At 55.9% G+C, this 20,972-nt stretch overlaps 2 protein-coding genes across 10 annotated transcripts in view; both read left to right on the plus strand.

The window, feature by feature from the left end:
* The first annotated feature begins 569 nt into the window (after positions 1–569).
* On the plus strand, positions 570–7,193 carry TSEN54 (tRNA splicing endonuclease subunit 54). Of its 3 annotated transcripts, XM_058561610.1 has the most exons (11): positions 576–674; positions 800–964; positions 1,056–1,119; positions 1,200–1,283; positions 1,576–1,674; positions 2,517–2,569; positions 4,128–4,226; positions 4,440–5,053; positions 5,732–5,792; positions 6,111–6,227; positions 6,693–7,193. In XM_058561610.1, the coding sequence occupies exons 1-11, from the start codon at positions 619–621 to the stop codon at positions 6,841–6,843; spliced, it is 1,563 nt and encodes a 520-aa protein (XP_058417593.1). In that variant the 5' UTR covers positions 576–618; the 3' UTR covers positions 6,844–7,193. The 3 variants fall into 3 exon arrangements, with proteins under 3 accessions (XP_058417595.1, XP_058417593.1, XP_058417594.1); XM_058561612.1 differs by lacking the exon at positions 6,111–6,227 and having other exon boundaries at positions 570–674; XM_058561611.1 differs by lacking the exon at positions 1,200–1,283.
* A 1,189-nt stretch (positions 7,194–8,382) lies between these two features.
* LLGL2 (LLGL scribble cell polarity complex component 2) overlaps positions 8,383–20,972 on the plus strand; it is a 43,353-nt gene continuing 30,763 nt past the window's right edge. For 3 of the 7 annotated variants that reach the window (XM_058561615.1, XM_058561618.1, XM_058561616.1), the window contains exons 1-2: positions 8,383–8,487; positions 19,714–19,808. In XM_058561615.1, coding sequence (XP_058417598.1) covers positions 19,734–19,808 — 75 coding nt within the window. In that variant the 5' untranslated portion in view covers positions 8,383–8,487; positions 19,714–19,733. Of the gene's footprint in view, positions 8,488–8,514; positions 9,306–19,713; positions 19,809–20,972 lie in introns of those variants that run through there. The other 4 variants (XM_058561613.1, XM_058561617.1, XM_058561619.1 and 1 more) reach the window with 2 other exon arrangements.

The following is a 20,972-nucleotide window of genomic DNA, read 5'->3' on the forward strand; positions in this document are numbered from 1 at the left end:
ACCCCAGCCTCGAGGAGGTGCTAATAGAGGGCTGGGGTGGCGCTTCAGCACCGTCGTGGGCCGGACAGCGCCTGCCGCCCCTGGCCCTCGAAATCTGGCTTCCAAGCCCGTCGGAAGGGACCCAACGGAAGACCCTGAAGGAACTCTGAATCTCCCCAGACTGCACCTGACAGCCCCCGGTGGCCTTCAGTTTGCGAAGCTGGAATTTGGGAAGAGCCCAAATTCTAAGCCCACTCTCCTTCCCTCCTCTTCCACCTTGGGTGGTGGGGACTAAAGCAGGCCAGGGATGTAGAGGGGAGGGTCACGCATTTGACTATTCATGACGCCGGGTTCCTCAGGTTTTACTAGGGAGGAGCCCAGAGGAGGGCTGGGGACAGGAGGGGGAGCTCCTATAAATTCAGAAACGTGCAAACTCGGCCCCCAATCGAGGCACAAGTTTGTTGGCAGGCACTAGGACCCAAGACAGCCAGGAAGGCGGAAAGCGGGTGGGTTGATCCGGGGACCGGAGAAGCGGAGGTCGGATCCTCCGGCACTAGGGCCTGGCGGAGTTCCGGCGGAGTTCCGGCTGTGGGCGGGGCATGAGCGGTGCGAGCGCGCGCAGCCGCAGAAGGCGGCCCGATGGAGCCCGAACTTGAGCCCGCGGCCGTAGAGGTTCCTGCCGGGCGCGTGCTCAGGTGCGGCGCGGCCCGGAGGAGGCACGGGGACCGCGGGGGGAACGCGGTGAAGGGGACGGGGGTCCGGGACCGGGCCGGGCGGCCCCGACTGCATGGTGCTGATTCCACGTCTCCCCCTTCCCCAGCGCCCGGGAGCTCCTCGCCGCCCGCTCGCGGTCCCAGAAGCTTCCCCAGCGCTCGCATGGCCCCAAGGACTTCCTCCCCGACGGCTCGGCGGCCCAGGCCGAGCGGCTGCGCGTGTGCCGCGAGGAGCTCTGGCAGCTGCTGGCCGAGGAGCGCGTGGAGCGCCTGTGAGCGGGGTGGGCCCGAGGTCGGCGGGGCGGGCGGACCCCATAGACTTCTCGGGTAGACTGAGACAGAGCCCTCCCCACTCCTCGTCAGGGGCAGCTTGGTGACCGCCGAGTGGAGACCGGAAGAGGGGTTCGTGGAGTTGAAGTCTCCTGCGGTGAGCGGTGGGGCTCAGGGACGGGACCCGCCTTCTCTGCCCTTCTGGCTCTTTTGTGACATTTGCTCTGGGTCCCTCAGGGTAAATTCTGGCAGACCATGGGCTTCTCAGAGCAGGGCCGGCAGCGGCTTCACCCCGAGGAGGCCTTGTATCTGCTGGAGTGTGTGAGTGAGGCTCTGGGAGGGTGGGAAAAGGGTTGGGACCAAGGAACCAGAAGGACATGTTTTTATTGGAGAAAAAGTATACACAACTGAGCATTCAGGGAGCTTGTAACCTCACTTCTAGAGAAGGAGACAAGAATACTGTGCGGGAAGCAGAGATTCCAGTCCATATTAGTGGTGTTCCCCTCCCCTTCCTGGTTGGCCATATTCTTGCTATGATCTGGGGGGAAGTTGCCCCATTGGCTGTGCCACTGCAGGGAGGGCTTAGAAGTTGAGCTGTTGGCCCCACTTCCAGGGCTCCATCCAGCTCTTCCACCAAGACCTGCCGCTGTCTATCCAGGAGGCCTACCAGCTGCTGCTCACTGAGGACACCGTTACTTTCCTGCAGTACCAGGTATCTGCCACTTTCTCCCAAGAGAGGAGCCACCCATCAGCTGAATCAATGAGTATTTCTAAGAACCTGCGAGGTGCTAGACACAGACCCATGTGCTAGGGGTACAAGACAGACAAGGGCTCTGCTGTCATGGTGCTTACATCCTAGAGATGGATAATAAGTAAGCAAGCAAATGAACCTGGTACACTCCAATATGAGAAGGTCAGGGGAAGATAAGGAACCAGAAACAGAGACTGAGGAGTAATGCAGGAGATGAACCAGGAGAGGTGGTGTCATAGAAGCCAAGAGAAGGTCTTTCAAGGAAGAAGTGGTCAGCCATGTTGAAGGCTGCTGAAAGATCAAGCAGGATGGGGGACATTCCTGTATATGTCTTTCTAATATCTGATATGAATACAGGGATACATGGATGAACATGTGGCTCTTTACCAGAGACGGCTCACCCCACCCATATCTGTGGAGGGGCGGGGGAGGGGGATGTCTACCGCCTGCCATCTTCTTGTTCATATTGTAGTCTGGAGCTTCACTCTTGTCTGCTTTGATATCAGAATATTCTGGGGTATAGTTCTTTTCTTGGTCCATCGGCTATCAGCTTTTTTGGATTTGTTTTTAAATCAAGAAACCACTAAATGTCATTTGTGCCTACAGTAAGGTAACTGAGAGACAGGGATTCATACTGAGACCATAGTTTGGGGAGAGTATTTATTTATAATGGAGTATGGTCTAACCAGTCCCTGGGTTTGGAATCTGGGGGTGTGCAGGAGGGGCAGGGGAGGGGGCATGGGGAATGGCTTCTGTCTGGAGAAACTGTTTGGACGTCTGACCTTTACTGTTTTTCTTCTGAGGTCTTCAGCCACCTGAAGAGACTGGGCTATGTAGTTCGACGATTCCAACCAAGGTAAATCCCTATCCCATTTCCCTCTCATTTGTTCTAGTCCTGGGACCTGGCTGACTAGCCCCAAAGTGGAAAGTGGCCTCTCCTCACCCAGAGTCCTTGGCTGGAGCCACAGCTCCCTGGACATGGACTGGGGGCCTCTGCTGGAAGTGCTCTATTGAGAGGTGTATTGTGATGAATCTGGGTCATTTCAGCTTGTGCTGGGTTATCTAATTGAGACCCATCTTTAGCCCGTTCACTCCACACGTAACGACTGAGCACCTACAGCTCACTGTGAGCATGGAGATGCCGCACTGGAACAGCGCTTGGCACGTAGTAGGTGGCAGGCAGATTTGTTGAGTGCATGCATGAATGAAGGACTGAGTGAGGAACTAACAGTTGTGTAGGGTTTCACATCCCTGTTGCTGGGATAGATGTTCTTTCCTTCTGGGGCCACTGAAGATCATCACCTTAGTAATCCAGCATTGTTAAGAGGCACAGAGACCTTCAGACTTGGAGTAGAAATGGGTACAGCCTTTGCAGTTTCATAGGATGTCACAAAAGCTCAAGAACAGGCACATCCTGTAATTCCTGAAAGTAGAATATGTCCTAAGGAGATAGTCACAGATGTGTGCGTTAAGTTCACCTGTGAAAATGTTCATGCATTCATTCAGCAATATTTGTTGACCACTTACTGGGTGCCAGGCCCTGTGCTCGTTGCTGAGGAACAGCAGAGAGCAAAATCACTGCCTCCCCCTGCCCGAGCTTGCACAAAACACCGTCACTCTGCAAAATTAGTGAACTTGAAAACATCCTATGAGTCCAACAGGGAAGGCATGGTCACACAAATTAGAGTTTATCCCTTAGGGCAGCACTGTCCAATAGAACTTTCTGTAGTGATGAAAATGTTCTATGTCTGTGCTATCCAATATATGTGGCTTTTGCAACTATGGGACTGAATTTTTAATTTTAATGAATTTAAATTTAACTTAAATAGCCCCTCATGTCTAGTGGATACCATATTGGACAATGCAGCTTTAGAGCCATAAGAAAATCATGGCAGGGAGGAGTGCTGTAGTGGTAAGGGGCCATGTCCATAATATATTATTGAGTGAAAAAAAAATATCACACAGTAGTGTGTTAGTACGATGTCACTTCGGATATAAAAAAACATGGAGAGAAGAGACTGTATGTGTTTATAAGAAACTAAAATGTTACAGTTGTATCCGTGGGTTTTATTTTCATTTTTATTTTCCTGTATTATCTAAGTTTTCTAGTCCTCTTGATTTTTCTCACCAGTGATTAATCATTTATTGCTGGCTCTGCAGGAGCCCCGGTTCCAGTGAGCCTTTGTTCAAAGGTGCTATGGATGAGACTCAGAGACCTAGTCAAAGACACATGGTCAGGTCCCTGTGGCTGCCTCCATGTACCCCAAGTGCAGGTCTCTCTGGGGCCTCAGCCCTTGGATGTGACTCTGACCCTGGCCCACTGACTTGTCTTCTGGGCCAGTCCCTCACAAATTCCACTGGGAGCACCAGGCTGAGGAGGTGGATCAGTTGCCTGCCCCATTCTCACCCCACAGCTCCGTCCTGTCCCCTTACGAGAGGCAGCTGAACTTGGATGGCAGTGCCCAGCACTTGGCGGATTGGCATGGCAAGAGGAAGAGGAGCGCCAGCTCTCGGTAATGCTGCGCACATGGCTGGCCCCCAGGGAGTTCTAGGGGGCAGAGCTGTTGAGGGAGTGCTGGTGTTTGGGACCTTGGAGAATGCATGGGTGTAAGAGCTGGGCTCGGGCAGCTCCCATGTAGGCTCCAGGAGGCAGTAGGGCACATGTGGGACGTGTGCACCTCAGCAATCAGGAGCAGATGTGCTGCATTTCCTCCTACGCCCCTCAGGTCCATTAATAAGAAGCCCAAGGCCCTGGAGAACCCCCTGCAGGGGGTGGATGGGACACCTGAGAGCCTGGCAACCTCCAGCCCACTTCCCTGCAACCAGAACAGCCGATGCCCAGAGGAGAAATCCCAGGAGTCAAGCCCCGTAAAGGGCCCAGCAGCCCCCTTTCAGCTTCTTGGGGAGGGGGTGGGGTGCAGACAGGAGAGTGGCAAAGTAGAGAATGGAGTCCAGGGGACTTATAAGCCACGCTGGAACTTTGAGCAGATCTCCTTCCCCAACGTGGCTTCAGATAGCCGCCACACCCTCCTGCTTGCCCCAGCCCCAGAGCTGCTCCCAGCTAACGTCACTGGGCGGGAGACAGACGCCAAGTCCTGGTGCCAGAAGCTGAACCAGCGGAAGGAAAAGCTCTCCAGGCGGGAACGGGAGCGACAGGCAGAGGCCCAGTACTTCCGGGAGGATGTAAACTCGGATCCCGAGGTGCAGTGCTGCTCCAGCTGGCAGGAGTACAAGCAGCTGCTGCAGAGGCGGCACCTGCAGAAGACCCAGAGCCGCTCCCCACACCTGTGGGACCAGCCTGTCACCCCCTTGCTGAGTCCTGGCCAGGCAGACTCCCCAGGTACCCCATCACTCTGTCACAGCCCCGCGGGCCACTGGCAGCTGAGGAATCATAAGACTTTGAAAGGGGCACAGATGACCCACGACTGCTTAAGGCTTAAGAAAGATAGGAGAGGAGAGAGCTGGCTAGTGGAGTGGAACCCACAAGAACAGTCTGTTCTCCTGGGAACAACAAAAGCACCCATGTGGGAAGGTTGAGAAATGGCGAGTCAGTGCCCAAGGAGAGGCAAGGAGGAACCAAAACTAAACAAATGCGTGTGGATGGCTCTGCCACCAACTAGCTGTGACCCCTGTTTACCTGACTCTTAGAGGGGAACAGGGAGGTGATATGTTGGCCAAATAAAAGGAAGGCTTGCTGTATGCCCTGCATGTTAAGAATAGGGAACTCAGGGCAAGAATGGTGTTAACGATTCAGAGCTACTTAGAATCCTTATGGGAATATGGTAGATTGTAAGTGACTAGATTTGGTTTGCCACATAGGTTAAATTTGAATTTCAGATAAAAAGCTAATTTTTTTAATGCAAGTATGTTCCAAATATTGCATGGGACACACCTGTACCAAAAAAAAAAATCTGCTAAATCTGACAACCCTAAGCTAGGTGGCAGATTCAGAAATATCAGGGGAGTCTGTAGATGGCCAACTCCCCTCCCCAATGCCCTGTTCTCACTCTCCTTGTAGCCACAGTCCTTCAGCATATCTCTGTGCTGCAGACGACACACCTTGCTGATGGAGGTGCCTGGTGAGTTTCCAGGTAGTGCCGTCTCCACAGTACTTTGGCTGGCAGCTGGGATTTGACTCCTTAAGTTGGGCATGAGCTGGGGGGTCATTCCAGGGTCCCTACCTTGGCTAATATTTATGTGTGTGTAGGGGAGAAGGATGAGTGAGAGACAAGAGGTTGATTATCCCAGGGTTCTGAGATAGGCAGCCTAGCCTCCCCTTGCCCCTCAAGTGGCACCTCACAGCAGGACCTCAGTTCAGGGGAAGGAAAAGGTGGCATGGAAAGAAACGGTAGAGGAGGAGAGTCCCTGCTTCCTAAGGTTTCTTACTCTGTCCTCAGGCTGCTGGAGAAGTCTGGGGACTTGGAGATCAGCTTTGATGTTTACCAGGCTGACGCTGTGGCCTCGTTCCGAAAGAATAACCCTGGCAAGCCCCATGCCCGGATGTGCATTAGTGGGTATGAGACCAGCGAGCGATACCCCTAGGCTTCTGCCAGTCCTCTTGTGAACCAGGTGTTCCCTGTTGCCACACCCCTGGCCAGTTTGCCAATCCCTGAGAGGAACCAGAGGTGCAGAGAGATTATGTGACCAATCTGAGGCCACACAGCCAGTTAGTACTAGGCGAACCCAAGCCTCCCAGTCTTCAGCTCTCATTCCTGGCATTTTCGGGTCCTCTCTCTCCTGTGCCACGTTAGTCCTGGGCTCCCCCAGCAGAAGGGTGTGAATTGGAGGGACTTAAAGGTTGAGAGTGATGAGAACCTCACTTCCTAGTCCCCTTACCCAGGAGAGCCCAGGGGCTAGACTTCTTGTACCTCAACTCCTGTCTCACGGTCTCCCTACCCTGGGAGCCTCAGAGGGCTGGGGTCTCGAAGCTCATGGCGGGGGGCTATGTCCGGGTCTCAGTCTAACCTTTATCCCTGCAGGTTTGATGAGCCAGCCCCAGACCTCTGCACCCTCAAGCGGTTGTCCTACCAGAGTGGGGATGTTCCTCTGATCTTTGCCCTGGTGGATCACGGAGACATCTCCTTCTACAGCTTCAGGGACTTCACACTACCCAGGGATCTGGAGCACTGACCACCCAGCCCTGGCAGGGCCTGGGGCTTGCTCTGGGGGACCTGGACTGTCTACTCTCAGGGACCATCTCAGCTGCCTCCTTCACCGAGACTCTGACCTGTACCTGCAGGGGCTAGTCTGGGCCGTGGCCCTGGGTGTCAGATGCTTGCAGGAGAGTGAAGCTGTGCCCCACACCTGGCTGCTGCAGTGCTTCCAAGCCCCAGGCCTGAGATTGCTGCCTTGCAGTGATCCTTCTGGAACCCAGGACTAGATTTCAGAGACCCAGAGAGGTGGGGCAGAAGAGAGGACTCTGTGCCTTTAAATGAGAGGGTGCCTGCTTCATACAATAAAGCCAAAGCCATTAAAAAATAGATGCTTTTTCTGCTGGCTGGATACAGTGAACAAGTTCCCCAGCCCCACTCGGGGAGTGCAGGACCTTCCCCCCCCCCATCCGGTTGTCCGTGGAACTGACCCCTAAGCCCTCACCCTTGCTTTGCTCACCCACAGAGAGCGCTGCTGTCTCGGTTTGGGACCTAAAAGAAGGTCGCGGGAGGGCGGGGACGAAATTCGGTACTTTTCTCAGGGCCTGCGCCGGAGGGGATGGGAAGTCAGACCTCTAGTCAGCTTGGCTTTCTGAAGGGCAGTCCGAGGAGGCGAGCCGGCGCTCCATCGGACCTTCCTTGAACGCAGCCGGGTCCGAGTAGAAGAGCGTCTGAGAGGGGCCAGGTCGATGTGGCTTGAATCTTAGTCGCTTGGAGCTGTGAGGTGGAGCGCGCCATTCACGCCCCCGGCCTCGGGCCGGGTTTCCGCGCGCCTTCCGCTCCCGCCTCTCGTCGCTCCAACCCTCTCCCTTGTTCTAAAAACTCCGGTCGCTGTTGCTGTCCCTCGGGGCCTCGGGCGCCTGCCTGCCTCAGCAGCAAGTCGGCGGCGGGGATTCCAGGCTTGGGGCTCGCTGCGATGGGAGGCGCCTTCGGGCGACGCGCTCGTCCCCATGCCACCTCTGGCTCTTGGGTCCCGAAACCTAGCCCTGTGTCTGCCTGTTACCCTCTCTAATTGGGTTGAGTGCGCTCAGGAAAAGCCAGCCGGGCTATGCCCCTCCCTCAGCAGCTCGGGGCCGGGTTGTGGGAGGGACGGCTCCCCTCTGCAGTCGGCCTGGGAGGTGGCCCCGGACCCCGCGCGTTCCGGGAACTATTTACTTATCCGGGAGGCGGCGGGACACTGGGCGCGGCGCGCGGTACTGCGACCAGGTGCGCGCAGGTGAGGCCGGGGGCGGGGCGGCAGCGCCTCGTGCATATTCACGCGGGCCGCGGTCCCGCCCCCGCGCTCCTCAGGGCCGCGGATTGGCCCGAGCGCGGCCCTCGCCCCCCGAGCGCGCCCTAGCTGCGCCCCCGCTGCGCCCCCGCCCGGTCTGCGTAGGGCTGCGGGGGGCGCGGCCGGGGCGGGGCCGGAGGCGGGCCCCTGGGGCTGGCGCGCGGGGTTCCGCGGCTCCAGCCGGCTCGCCCTTTATGTAAATAGCGGCGGCTCCGCCCCCGTTCGCCGCGCCGGAGGTGAGCAGGAAGGAGACAGCCGCCCAGCAGCCCGTGGGCCGGCGGCTGAGTGAGCGGAGCCGGCGGCGGGCGCCGAGGGACGCCGAGGCCTCGGGCGGGGGCCGGCCTGGGGTTCCAGGTGAGGCGCGGGCCGGGACCCATCTAGCCGGGCCCGCCCTTCAGGACGCCCGCCACTGGGGGCGGAGAGGCAGGAGAGGGCCAGGACTCCCGGCTTCCCCGGGTCTGTCGGGGAGGGCTGCGCCCAGGTCAGCCCGCCGCCCTGGATCCGTCGCTCCTCTCGTCTGGGAGAAAGACACCTGTGCAAAGTGCAGCTGGAAACTTTTCTCTGCCCGATCCGCCCGTGTTTACAGAATTAGGAGTTCGCGTTTGAACAACAGTGTTGGCTTTGGGGAGCAGGGAAACAGGTGCTCGGCCCGGCTGGTTACCGGGGTCACTGCGAGCGGAGACGCGGTCCCTGGGCCGCGGGCCCCAAGTGCAAGGCGCCTGGCCGGGGAGGCCGGCGACGCACGTCTCCAGTGGCCCTCTCTCAGCGAGCAGTGGCCGGAGCGCGTTACCTCGGCGGCTTAGTCCCTGCCCCTGCCATCTGGGCCCTCTCCCTGGCGGCCTTTTGTGCCTCCTAATCCTCGGACGCAGGAAGCCCGCGGGAGGGACTTCGGTCTCGGGTCCTTTCTCCGCCTCGGGCGGCTTCGGACACCTTAGGGGACGGTACGGAGACCCCAGTCTATTTTCCACGACAACAGGGGCGGAGTTGCGTTGTGGTACGTTGGGACTTGGCGAGGAGTAGAAAATTCTGTCTTGCCAAGAAAGTGTGCAAAGTCTGCTCTTGGTTTGCTCCTGCTGGACCGTTGGTGGACACACTGAGCTTTGGCTGTGGGGAGAATTGACTGTAACCAGGGGAGCTGTGGTGTGGCCCCCTGAGGCTCTCATCTGAGACAGGTGAGCTTTGGGTGAGGTGGGCGGGGCCGAGACTCAGCGCCCCTTCCCATGGGAATCCATGTGCCAGATGCAGGACAGCTTAACCTGGGCTCTAGGGACCCTCTGCAGAGTTTTTGACTGAAGGTTCTGTCAGGCTGCAGAGGAGGGGAACTGGGAGGGAATGAGTGTGTCAGGGAGACGAGAAGCCCCAGGTGGGAAGAACAGGGCAGCAGTGTAGAAGAGCCCCAGGTGGGAAGAACAGGGCAGCAGTGTAGAAGAGCTGTGGCCCAGCACAGGGAAAGCCAAGGTCAGAAGTGGCTCTTGAGGAAGACAGTCTGGGTCTGTGTGAGCTGAGGCGTGGGAAGGGTCCTGGGAGATATGGTCCAACTTCTTTATTTTATGGACGGGGAATTCGGATTTGGTTTTCTTGCCCACAGTGCTCACTTATGGCAGTCAGGACTCAGACCCAGCTCCGGGGGCTCTGACCAGGGCTCACTCCTGTTTTCTGGTTAGACTGGGCCGATCTCTTTGGGGCCCACTAGATAGTGTTTCCAGGGTCTGAGGTCATTCTGCATCCCTAGTGTTTTTTGAGGCAATGGAGTATCCCCTTCGACGGCAGATTAATATAATTTTAATAACTTAGTAACTTTTTAATACACAATTGCATTAAAAGGAAAAAAAGGCCTATAATCCCAGATGACCCCTGTTTGTTTAAAAAATAAAAAGTTAATAGAGCCCATAGCAGGGAAAATGAAACATTTAGGAATTATAAAATAAGAGGAAAAAACTTCTCTGTCTGGCCTCATCGTCTTTTTCCTCAAACATAGTTTATTATGTTTTAGTGTCTTTCCAGACATCAGGTATAGCTTTGAATTGGGCCTTGCTGATTTCTTGCTGCATGACCTTGGCTCAGTCACTTAACCGTGCCAAGCCTCAGCGAGCCTTGTTTTTACAGACGTTGACAGGATGAAAACTGTCACGAATATGTGTGGCCTGGCACCTAGCCGGCTGGCACCAGGTGAGGGTGAGCTTCTTCCCCATGAAGCATAAAAAGAATAGTCACTTTCAGGCCTTTGGGCACACGCCTGGGCCTTTTGGATGTGCCTGATGGATTGTGAGGGAATTTGGCTTCTCTGACCAGAAATCAGCCAAGAGATCATGATTTTTGAAAGCCTCTGGAAGTCAAAACTTTTAAAACAAGGACGTTGCTCCTTGAGAGTAGGGGGTGCAGAGGTAGAGGACAGTGGCCTTTCCTAACCTCACCTTGTGTTTCAGGGGACCTGGGTACTTCCTTGCTCCTTGAAAGAGCCAGGAGTGAGGCCTGATGGCCAGACTCCAGCCGGGGGCCTTTCCTGGGAGGGAGGGGGTGTAGAGTCGGATCTGCTCTGGGGAGGGCTTGGCTATATACACTCTGCACCCTGTTAGGGGGGAGCACATTCCTGTGCTGCTCTGCTGTCCTTAAGGAAATTTTCTGGGAACTCCATAAGTGCTTCCTTTCAACCTCATTTAGGAAAGGGGTGTCCTCTCCTGCCAGGACTTCCTGGCCCCAGGAGCCTCTCTCCCCTAGAGAAAGTGGTGCATGGAGCCGGAAAGTTTGGAGCCTCTGCCATCTGTCTTTGACCACCTGTCTACCCATTGGAGACACTGACCATCCAGGGCAAGAGTCTCCAGGAGCAATGTGGGGTTTCCTGAAGGGTTAGTGAGCCTTCCTGGCCCTTCCCGATGTGTCAGAGGCAGCTGTTGAGACACCTGAGTTAGGGGCCAGGGTGGAGGCCCAAGAGGCCAATCAATGATCCTTGCTCCTAGGTTGGCTGCCTTGAGCAGCACTGGCCGCCTGGACTTACTTATCCTGAGTATTCAGCTCTGAGAAGCCTTCTTATCTCCTTCAGGCGATATTACTATCAGGGCTCCTCCTGGGTTGAGGCATGCCAGGTCTGTTTGGCAGCTTTGTTTTCCCCGGTGCAGGAGCAGTTTGCAGGGAGAAGTGGGGTATGGGGCAGGAGATGGGCGTCCCCCAGTGGGGCCACCAGTACTGCTTGCCCTTTTCCAGCCCTGGCTCCTGAGGGTTCCCCAGGAGACCCTCCCCTCCCTGTGCCCTGTCATCATGGGGCTGTGCCCAGCTCCCTTGGGGGTGACCTCCCGTCCTCACCCTGCCTCTCAGAGGAGACTGGTACTTTGAAGAGTCACCTGCTCCTTCCCCTTCCCAGGAACCACAGTGAATTCTTGAGCTAGGAGAGGCTCCTCTGGGCGTGGGGACAGGGAAGCTGCTAGGTACCTGACTCTACCCTTCAGGAATTCAGCACGCTGGAGCCTTCTCTCGAGACACCTGACTCAGTGTTCCCAGGGTTTGACGAGAGGGACATCTGGGCACAGGAATATTTAACTCTAGTAAATAATATTTTTCTTGGATTTTCCTTGCCAAGGAGCTGGGTGTCCTGGCGCCTCAGGCTGAGGCAGGGCCTACTAGATACCCCCAGCAGGAAGCCAGGCATGATGTCCACAGGCCGTGGCCTTGGCTAGAGACTTGAAAACAGGGTGGGGAAGTTCCCTGAGGGGCCCTGTGGGGCCCAACCCAGTGCTCTTAGGGGTCAGTGGCTGGAGAAGACCTTTGCCTAGTTGATCCCCATTCAGTCCTAGCTGTTTGTTCATTCATTCAACAAGTGTTTACTGGTGCCCCTGCGTGCCCGGCGTGGTTAGACACCAGGCATAATCCTTACACAAAGCAAAGCTCTCTGCCATCACAGGACTCACATTCTAAAGGATGGGAAGTATGAGCGAGAGAAAATATGTGTAAGTAGGGGCCAGCCCCGTGGCGTAGTGGTTAAGTTCGCACGCTCTGCTTTGGCGGCCTGGGATTTGCGGGTTCAGACCCTGGGCACGGACATATGCATTGCTTATCAAGCCACGCTGTGGCGGCGTCCCATATAAAGTAGAGGAAGTTGGGTACAGATGTTAGCCCAGGGCCAATCTTCCTCAGCAAAAAAGAGGAAGTTTGGCAACAGATGTTAGCTAAAGGCTAATCTTCCACAGAAAAAAGAAAATATGTGTAAGTAATAAATAATGTGTTAAAGGTGACACGAGCTACAGAGTAAGAACTAAAGCAGGGGATTGGGACCCATGTGGTGGGGAGCGGGTTGCGACTTTAAAAGGTGGTCAAAGTGACCCTCAACGAGAAGGTCATATGTGAGCATAGATTTGCAGGAGGTAAGGGAGTTCTTTAAATAAGATTTGAGTGCCTCCTATGTGTCAGGGCGCTAAGCACTGGGGATACAACCATGGATAGGACAGCATGGTCCCTTCCTCCTGGAGCTGACATCTTCTGGAAGCTCTTTGGGACAGCTGTTCAAGTTTTGAGGTGAGTAGGGGGGCATGGAGTGGGACTTGATAGGATGAGTCAGGCAGCCTACCCACCTCCACCCCAGGCAAGTTGTCCACCTTCTCCCAGAATGGCTTTGCTTTTCCTTGTGCTTGGCTACATCCCATCTATCACTCCCCTGGAGAGAGGCTGGTGTTGGGTTCAAGAAGGGGACTGAGGCCCCCAGGAGGGGATGTGTTCCCCGGGATGCATGCATTCCAACTTCCTACCCTATCCTCACCCCACCCCATCCTCATGGCCTAGGGGAGGGAAACCCTGCAGGAGCCTTGGGTGTGGCAGGAGGGCCCTCCCAGGGTTGTGGGACTGGCTTGTGGTTCCTTAGGATGGACAGTACAGGAATGGAGGGGGGGTGGCCACTGACCTGGACCCAACCGGGGAGAGTGACATCAGGCTCTGGCTGCTGACCCCAGGTGATGCCATTCAGCCTGTTGTTGGCCAACGCCTTTGTTCTGGGAGGGAGGCTTGAACTGAGCTGAAGGGTCTGCAGTCAGGTTGGAGGTCAGATTGGGACTTGGACTCTTACTAGCTGCTTGGGCTTGATAGCTCTCAGAATCAGTTGTTTCATAGGTAGTTGTAAGAATTACATGAGATGATGCATGTAAAGTGCTTAAAGTAGCATCTGGCCGTAGTTCACTCTCAATCCCTTTTGTTACCTAACAACAGCAGTGACGATGGTTCTCTGGTTCCCCCCTCCTCTCTGTCTGTGTTCTCCTAGTCCTACCTCCATGGAGGTGCCCTTTCAGCCAAGGTTTGGTTGCTAAGCTGCTGGCCAGGGGCCTGCCTGGTGCCTCTGGGAGATTGGGTTTCCCAGGGCAACATGGGTGCTTGCAAAGCAGCCTTGGGCATCTGAGTTGGCACGGACAGAAGCCGGAGGGGTCAGCAGCTGGCCCAGTCTCTTAGAGTCCTGCCCTACCACTCCCCTCAGTAGGAGGTGCAGGGGCGTACCCACACCCATCAGCTGAGAGGCCAAAGCCACACACAGCTCTCACACAGGATGTTGGGGAAGGAAGGGCAGCTTCTTCAGCAGCAGCAGGCTGCAGAGAACACGAGCAGAGTGATGAGAGGAGAGCTTGGGACGCAACCTCATGCTGTGTGTGCTTCTGGAGATGATGAACAGAGCGAGACTGAGTGTGGTTTCAGGAGCCTTCTCTCTCTTGGGTTGAAGAGGTCCAGAGCTCTGCTGCTGGATGTAGCCTTTCCCAGCAGATCAATGGAACTGCCCAGGCTATTGAGGGACCTTCTAGGGGCTGGCCCATCACACACCTCCAGGACAGACGGGCTGGCTCGGCATGGCCAAGCCTTGGTCTCATGGGGATGGATTAGCCCAGGCACCCCAAACAGTGCCAGTGTGGGACAAGCAGTCTGGTCTAGGAACTCCCTTCTTCCTCCCCAGGGCACAATCAGATCTTCTGCTTAGAGCAAGGGGCCCAAGACAAGCCCACTCCCATTCAGTTATTCCTCCTCTGCCTCCACTGGTCTCTTTACTTGAGCTCCTGAGATACAGGGGTAGGAGCAGGGTCTGGGCAGGGGATGGCCAAGGAAGACGGGGTATGAATTTGCTGGGCTGTTGCCAAGTAGACAGCTCTCCTGTTTTTTTCCAGAGTGAGCATCGGAGTGTGGGGAGCCCCATCCTAGGCCCAGCATGTTTTGCTGGCTGGCAGCAGTGTTGAATGGTTGGAGCGGTGAGAAGGGGAGGAAATGGCCAGGTCAGCTGCCCACAGGGAGCTCTCAGGCTAGTGCCACACACAAGGCACATTTTCTGTGGAAAATGAGTGAGGATCAGCCACAGGTCAGCAAGCTCCCAGCCTTAAACCCTGAGTGCCCGCCCTCAAGGAAACAGAGAGCAGGGCAGAGCAGAGAGGGCAGCTCGGAGTTTGGTCTGGTCACAGACAGAGGACGTGACGGGCAGGACAGAGACCAAGGTTGGGCAATCTTTAGAAGTTGGGGGGACAGAGAAGGTGTTTCTTCTTAGGAAGCCCCTCTCTCAGGGGTCATGCTCTAGACAGGTGGCGTCCCCAGTGCAGGACCCTTGGAGCTCCTTACATCGCCAGTGACTTTGCTCCAGACCCTCTTAGCATCGGATCTGGGGGGCTTCTCAGCTTGGGGGCTCCGGAACTGGTCTCTTCTCCCACATCCCTCGTGGCATAGTAGAAGTGGCACTGAAGGGTACAGCACCCAAGAGTTTGCCAAACCCCCTCACAGGCCCTCCTGTTGAAGCTCATGACAGCCCCACCTGGTCATAGCCTGTGAAGTAGTACTGGCCTTTTTACTCCAGGCCCCTGAAGCCCAAGGTCACACAGCTAGTTCCACCCGTCTGTCTACTCCCTGCCTCTGCACCCATTTGGTGTCCATAGGGGGAAGCCTCTCCCCTACTTGGGAGGAGATAACGTGGCTGGAGGGGAACCCAGCCCCGAGAGAGCAAGAGCGATCCTACCAGTAGGACTGAGTGCCTACTGTGTGCTTAGGGCCAGCCTCACCCCCTTCTCCCATGTGATCCTCTTATCTACCCTCCCTGGGTGGGAAGTAAACCAAAAGAAGAAAAAAACTCACAGCTAATCCCATAACCCTTCTAGTCTGTTGTCTACTATGTAAATATTTTTAGTAGATTCTACCTGACACTTGGATACATCGTACATATGCTTACATGTCATTAGTCTTCTGCCCTTTTAACGACTGTGTGCCTTCCATCATGGCGCCAAGCACACTTCACCTGCCCCCTGTCATTGGCCGCTCAGGTTGCTTCTGATTTTTCCCAGTGGCTTAATGACCAGCACAACAAGGCTGGGGAGAACATTTGTGGAGCTAGATGGGTGCCCACGGGTGTCCATGGTGGTTGTGGTAGACCACTTTAGTATAAGGTGCAGTCAAGTGCTGAGGGATGGACTAGCCTACAGAGGGCCAAGCAGAGGTGTGGGGGAGGGGGAGGCAGACCACATCAGGGCCCTGCTCAGGACTGTCAGTGGGTTCCCAGTGGGGTCAAACTAAGCTCTTTGCTGTGGCCCACCAGTGCCCCCTTTCCAACCCACTTCATCTTTCCTTGTTGCCTGCTCTCAGCCCCTTGCTCCTCCCCCAGTCTTCATCCTCCTGGAACCTGCAAGCGTGTGCCGTCTGCCTGACACGCCCTGCCCCCGAAACTTACCACTTCCTTTCATTCAGGTCTGGGTGGAGATGTCACCACCTCTGTTCATTCATTCACCGTGCACTTGGGTGCTGTTACCCGGCCCCAGTAACAGTGCCACAGTGACAAAGAGGGCAGAAGTCCCTGAGTAAAAATAAGAAAACTTATCCTTGTGGAGGTTGCATAGGTAATAAACAAGATTAGTAAGTAAGCTCTTCCATCGTGACTCGTGCTAAGGAGCACAGCAAAGCCAGGAAGCAGGAGAGAGAATGTCAGGGGAGGGACATTTGGGTAGAGGCGAGGGAGGGAAGCATGTGAGGATCTGGAGGAAAAGCATCCCAGGCTGATGGGACAGCGAATGCACGGCCCCTGTGCGGAATGTTCACCGAGACCTTCCCACCACCAAACCTGGGCGCTCTATCTTAGCATCTTTATTTTCTTGTTGGCCCTGATCTCTATCTGAAACCCTCCTGCTGACTGAGTTGTGTACTTGTGAGTCATCGCTCTCTCCCCTGCGACGATATAGCTTGATGAAGTAGGGATCTTGTCTGTCTGTCACTACTGTATCCCCCGTCCTGGGCCAGTGTCTGCCCTGTGCCAAGCCCTGTGGCATTGCTTGCGCTCCTCCCAGCACACCTATGTGGGAGGGAGTGCGTCCCCCTTTACAGACGAGCTCGTTGAGCCTGGCGGAGCTGCCTTGGGAGGCCACCCAGCTTAGAGGGGCTGAGCTGTGGTGGTTGAGCCCTGGCTGTTGGCACGGAGCCCTGGACTCTTTCTCTGATGTCCCCTGCCCACCTCCCCACCCCCCAGGAGTGGGCTGAGTAGGTAGAATCTGTTCCACACCAGGAAGCTCCAGGCCCGGGTTCCTGAGTCTTCTCCTCAGAGACCCTGCTTGTCTAGGGTGAGTGGAGCTGAGGGTTTGCCTGGAGGTGAGTCCAGCCAGGCCCAGACCTGTCATCCCTTCAACAGGGGGTGGAACTTTTTTTATGCCTTGACCTGGGTAGTTATTTCTGTGTTGAGAGCTACAGTGAAGGGCTGGTTGGAGTGAAGAGCAGATGCTGTGGCTGCCCCACCTCGGTCCTGGCTCCATCACCCCATGCCAGTGGGGTCCCAGCCCCCTGTGGAATGAGCAGCAGGTCCATGCGAGGCTACCCAGCCCTGCCCAGCTAGGCCTCGCTAGCACCCCGCAAGCAGCAGCCAGGCCCCAGGCCCCAAACTGCTTGGTTGGCTCTGAGCTGAAGGCATATGAGAGTGTGTGTGTCTGCACGTGTCCGTGCCTTTTAACAGCAGGGGTATAATTAGGCATCCTCTGCCCTGTCATATCTATCCTTTGCTGCCTCCCAGAGCCCTTAGATTTGGATGTTCGCCAGACCTGGGGTCAAATCGGAGTTCTGCTGTTTCCTCCTTGGTGACCTTGGACGAGTTGCCCCATCTCTGTGGTCTTCATTTCCTCATCTGCCAACTGGGGATATTCCACTCACCCTCCAGGGAGGCTTGTGGAAGGGGAACGAACATCTGCTTGTTCACAAGCACACACAGAAGTGCAAAGGAAAGGAGGGGTCAGGACGTGTACCAGCACACTTCTGTGCCTACCCCTGGGCGGTGGAATTTAGGGAGGATTGTCTGCTCCAGATTGTTTGCTTTTTCTACAATGAGTACAGATTACTTGAGCAAAATGTTTAAAAAGTAATAAAAATAACACGCAAGGGTCAGGTATAGTGCCAGGGCACACAGCAGGTGCTCCGAAGGGCATTCTGTTGTATGGAGTGCCCTCTCTGCCTTCCTGAGTGGGCGTCTCCCACCCCTCTCCACGTCCTGTCTCCCTCCTTCCTACTCGCACCTCGTGCCCCTGGGACTGTGCAGTGTTGCCCTTGAGCTTGTGTGGGTCCTTGATACAGATGACCCTGTGCCCTCTAGTCCCCACCCCACGGCCTGCACAGGTCCTGCAGGGCAGAGCCCAAGTTGGCCTCTCCCTGGGTCCGCAGACCCCTCTCCTCCTCCTCCAGGGCGTCACTCTCAGCTTCCTCTGACTTATGACCCAGTGACCTAGGCCCAGGCAGGGAGAGTGAGCACCCCAGGAGCCCGGAACAGCTGATTTATGAGCTTGGCCCTCCCCCACGGCTGGAATGTGAGGCCGCCGGCTCAGCTATTTGTCCAGGAGGCTGAGGTTGGTCCCTGCAGGCCCGGGAGTCTGTTTTCACTCCCAGTCCCAGGAGCCTCCAGGACTTTCCTGTGTTTGTTCCGTGAACCCTCTGCAGGGCCTCAGGTCAAGTGGGTACCTGGGAATTTCCTGACTGTCTGCTGTTCCATGGGGAAGTGGGGTGCCCTGCTCTGGCTCCCCCAAAATGTGAAGACACAAACCCCTCGTATCCACCCCTCCTCCTCCCACAAGTGGCGGACATTTCGGTTTCCCCAGAAGGTGAAGGCCCTCTGAGGGCTGGTCCCCGCCTGTTCCCAGCTGAGGTGGTGTTTGGATTGCCCCGGGGTGTGTGTCTCTGCGGAGTTGTGTGTCTCTGTGGAGTGGGGCGACCCCCTCCTGGCATGGCAAGCCCTCCGTTGCTCTACCAGAAGACACCTCCCAATGCATATGCCTCCAGGGAGCCCCTAGTCTTTGACCACACAGGATCCTTTATATGCAAAGTCCTGGCCTGGTGGTTAATTTTTGTCACCTCCCAGGAAATCAGAAACTTCAGGGTATCCTTAGGTCTGAGCTTAAATACCTTCTTCTGCCATAGGACACCCCCAGATCTGGACCAGGTGCCCCCCTGTGGCTCCCCATCAGAGCACTCAGCACATTGCACTCTCCTGTCTTTACCTGCCCCAACCCCAGAGTAAGCTCCTCCAAGGTGGGGACCGACTCTGCTTCCTTCCCTGTATAGTGTAGTGTGGAATGAACAGCCATTTCCAAGGTGGGCCTGAGCCCCTGCATTTTCAAGGACAGGCCTTGGTATCCTGTGGTCAGTGGGAGGCTGAGTTACTGCCGGACGCCGGAAGCTGGAGCACAGATGATCCTTCCCCCTTCCCCCAAAGATGATCCAGAAATAGTTTCCGCTTGGATTGGGAATGCATTGTACGGTGGGTGGACAGTTTTTGGGCCTTGAGCTGGTTTCTTTATTGGAAGTAGATTTCTTCTCCTGATTAGCCTCCACCTGGGCTCATGGGAAAGGGAGCCTTTCTGAGCGCACCCCATCAGGCTAAGAAGCCTGGGGCTAGGGCTGTGGCTACAGAGACCCCAGCAGCCTTGTGCGGTGGACCCAGTTCCACCCTGACTGCGTGCTCTGCATGCTCATCCACTCAGGTTCCTGATGGCTGTGGCTGGTGGAAGTTAGAAGGTAAAGTCTACCCAGGTGTGCTGACTCCCCAAGAGATTTCTGCTGGGCCCTGGCCTGGAATTGCCACCTGCTCTCCCGTGGCCCCATCTTGGTTCTGGCCTGGGAGCCCTGGTGGACAGCCTTTGCATTCCCATCTTCCAGCCAGCTCTGGAGAGAAAGGCTTGTGAAGTTTCCCTTTCTGTTTAGCTACAGTTTTATGGTTTTTCAGAAAACAGGTTAACAGTTAAGCTAATTAACCTCAGGGCCTCTCGCCTCCTGGCTCCTATAAAGCTGGGCGAATGGCTTCCTCCCCCAGCTTCTCCCACTGGCTTTATAAGGCCACAGGTGGCCAGGAGCAAGCGTTAGAGCATTAACCAGCCCCAGGCCTCCAGGTACAGAGGTCCCTCCTGTTCCCTTTCAAGGACCTGCACACCACCAATGGAGTGAGGGTGCACTGGGCAGTGGATGGTAAAGCTGGCCTGGCCCAGGGGCAGCCACCTGCTGGGCCTGTGGACAGAAGCCAATGGCTGCCTGGGCTTGGCCAAGTGGTGATTGGGTGCCAGGAGGGGTAGGGCTGTGTGTCTGCCTCACCCTGGTGGTCAACAACTCCTCCCTTTTCCCTAGGGGGCTGCAAACTAAGCAAGATGAGGCGGTTCCTGAGGTCGGGACATGACCCTGCGCGGGAGAGGCTCAAGCGGGACCTCTTCCAGTTTAACAAGGTAAGAGAAAGCCGAGAGATGGCCAGGCGTTTAGGGCAGGCACGATGCTATCAACCTCCCCGCAGGCTGGGGCTGGGGGCACTTGGGTTGCCTTTACCTGGATTAAGGTACTTACTTGGCACTGCCTGCAATACCTCATGGGAATCTGACCTTGGAAATGGGGTCTGGTTAGAGGGATTTCCTGGGAAAGGGCAGTGGGATGCCCAGGAGTTGGGACTCTTTGTTCCAAGTCTCTCACTGGCTTTGTGACCTCTGCAAGTCACTCTGCCTCTTCTAGCCTCAGTTTCCCCACCTGTAAAATGAGGATAAAACACTCTGCCCTGGCTACCTCCTCACAGGGTTGTTGGGGAGGCTTAGAGACGGAAAGATGAAAGGACCAGCAAGGTATAATAATGCTCCTTTGATGCCAGGGCCCTTGGGGCCTGGGGCCTGTAGCCTCTGGGGCTACAGACCATGGCTGTTCCTTCTCTCTTCAAATTTCCCCCAAAGGAAAATGCAGCTGTCTCTGCAGGCAGATACACGATTCCTTCTGGCAGGCTTCAGGCCTGGGTGAGTGGGAAGAGGTGCCTGGGAGAATATGCCAGGGTTGGCATTGGACTACCCCAACCCCACACCTGCTCCTAAGGCCCCCGAAGCCAGAGTGACCTGTCACCCGAGATCACAGGGAGGGTCGCAGAAGCTCCACGGGGCTTCCCCAAGGGGGCTGGTGCCTGAGAAGGCCAGAGCTGGCCTGCAAATGGGAGGAACATGGCGTGATTTATTAGCTCTGTGGCCACCTAGCAATCTGCAGCCTCTGCAGCTGTTTTGGGATAATTAGCCTCTCTTACTTCTGCTTTGATCTAGGCCCTGGGCCACCATGCCCAGGCTTCCCTCTGCCCCAGAAAGTGGACTGCAGGAAGTGGAGCGCCATGATGTTCTTCCCCTCAGGGATCCAGGGACCCCTCCAGGAGGTGCTGATGGGTGGGAGTTCAAATCCAGAGTAACCACTTAGAGGCTAGGTGACCCTGTGCCTGTCACCCACAGCATAGGCTTGTTACGAGGATTACATGAAATTAGATCATTTAAGTGCTAGGCATAGTGGTCCAGGAACCTTAGCTGTTGTTTTCAGGGGCTGCCTTCCAGGAAGGAAGAGCTCTCTGTGGCTTGTTCAAGGTGGGTCAGGGT

Source organism: Diceros bicornis, chromosome 18 (assembly GCF_020826845.1).
Source record: "Diceros bicornis minor isolate mBicDic1 chromosome 18, mDicBic1.mat.cur, whole genome shotgun sequence".
Classification (NCBI taxonomy): domain Eukaryota; kingdom Metazoa; phylum Chordata; class Mammalia; order Perissodactyla; family Rhinocerotidae; genus Diceros; species Diceros bicornis.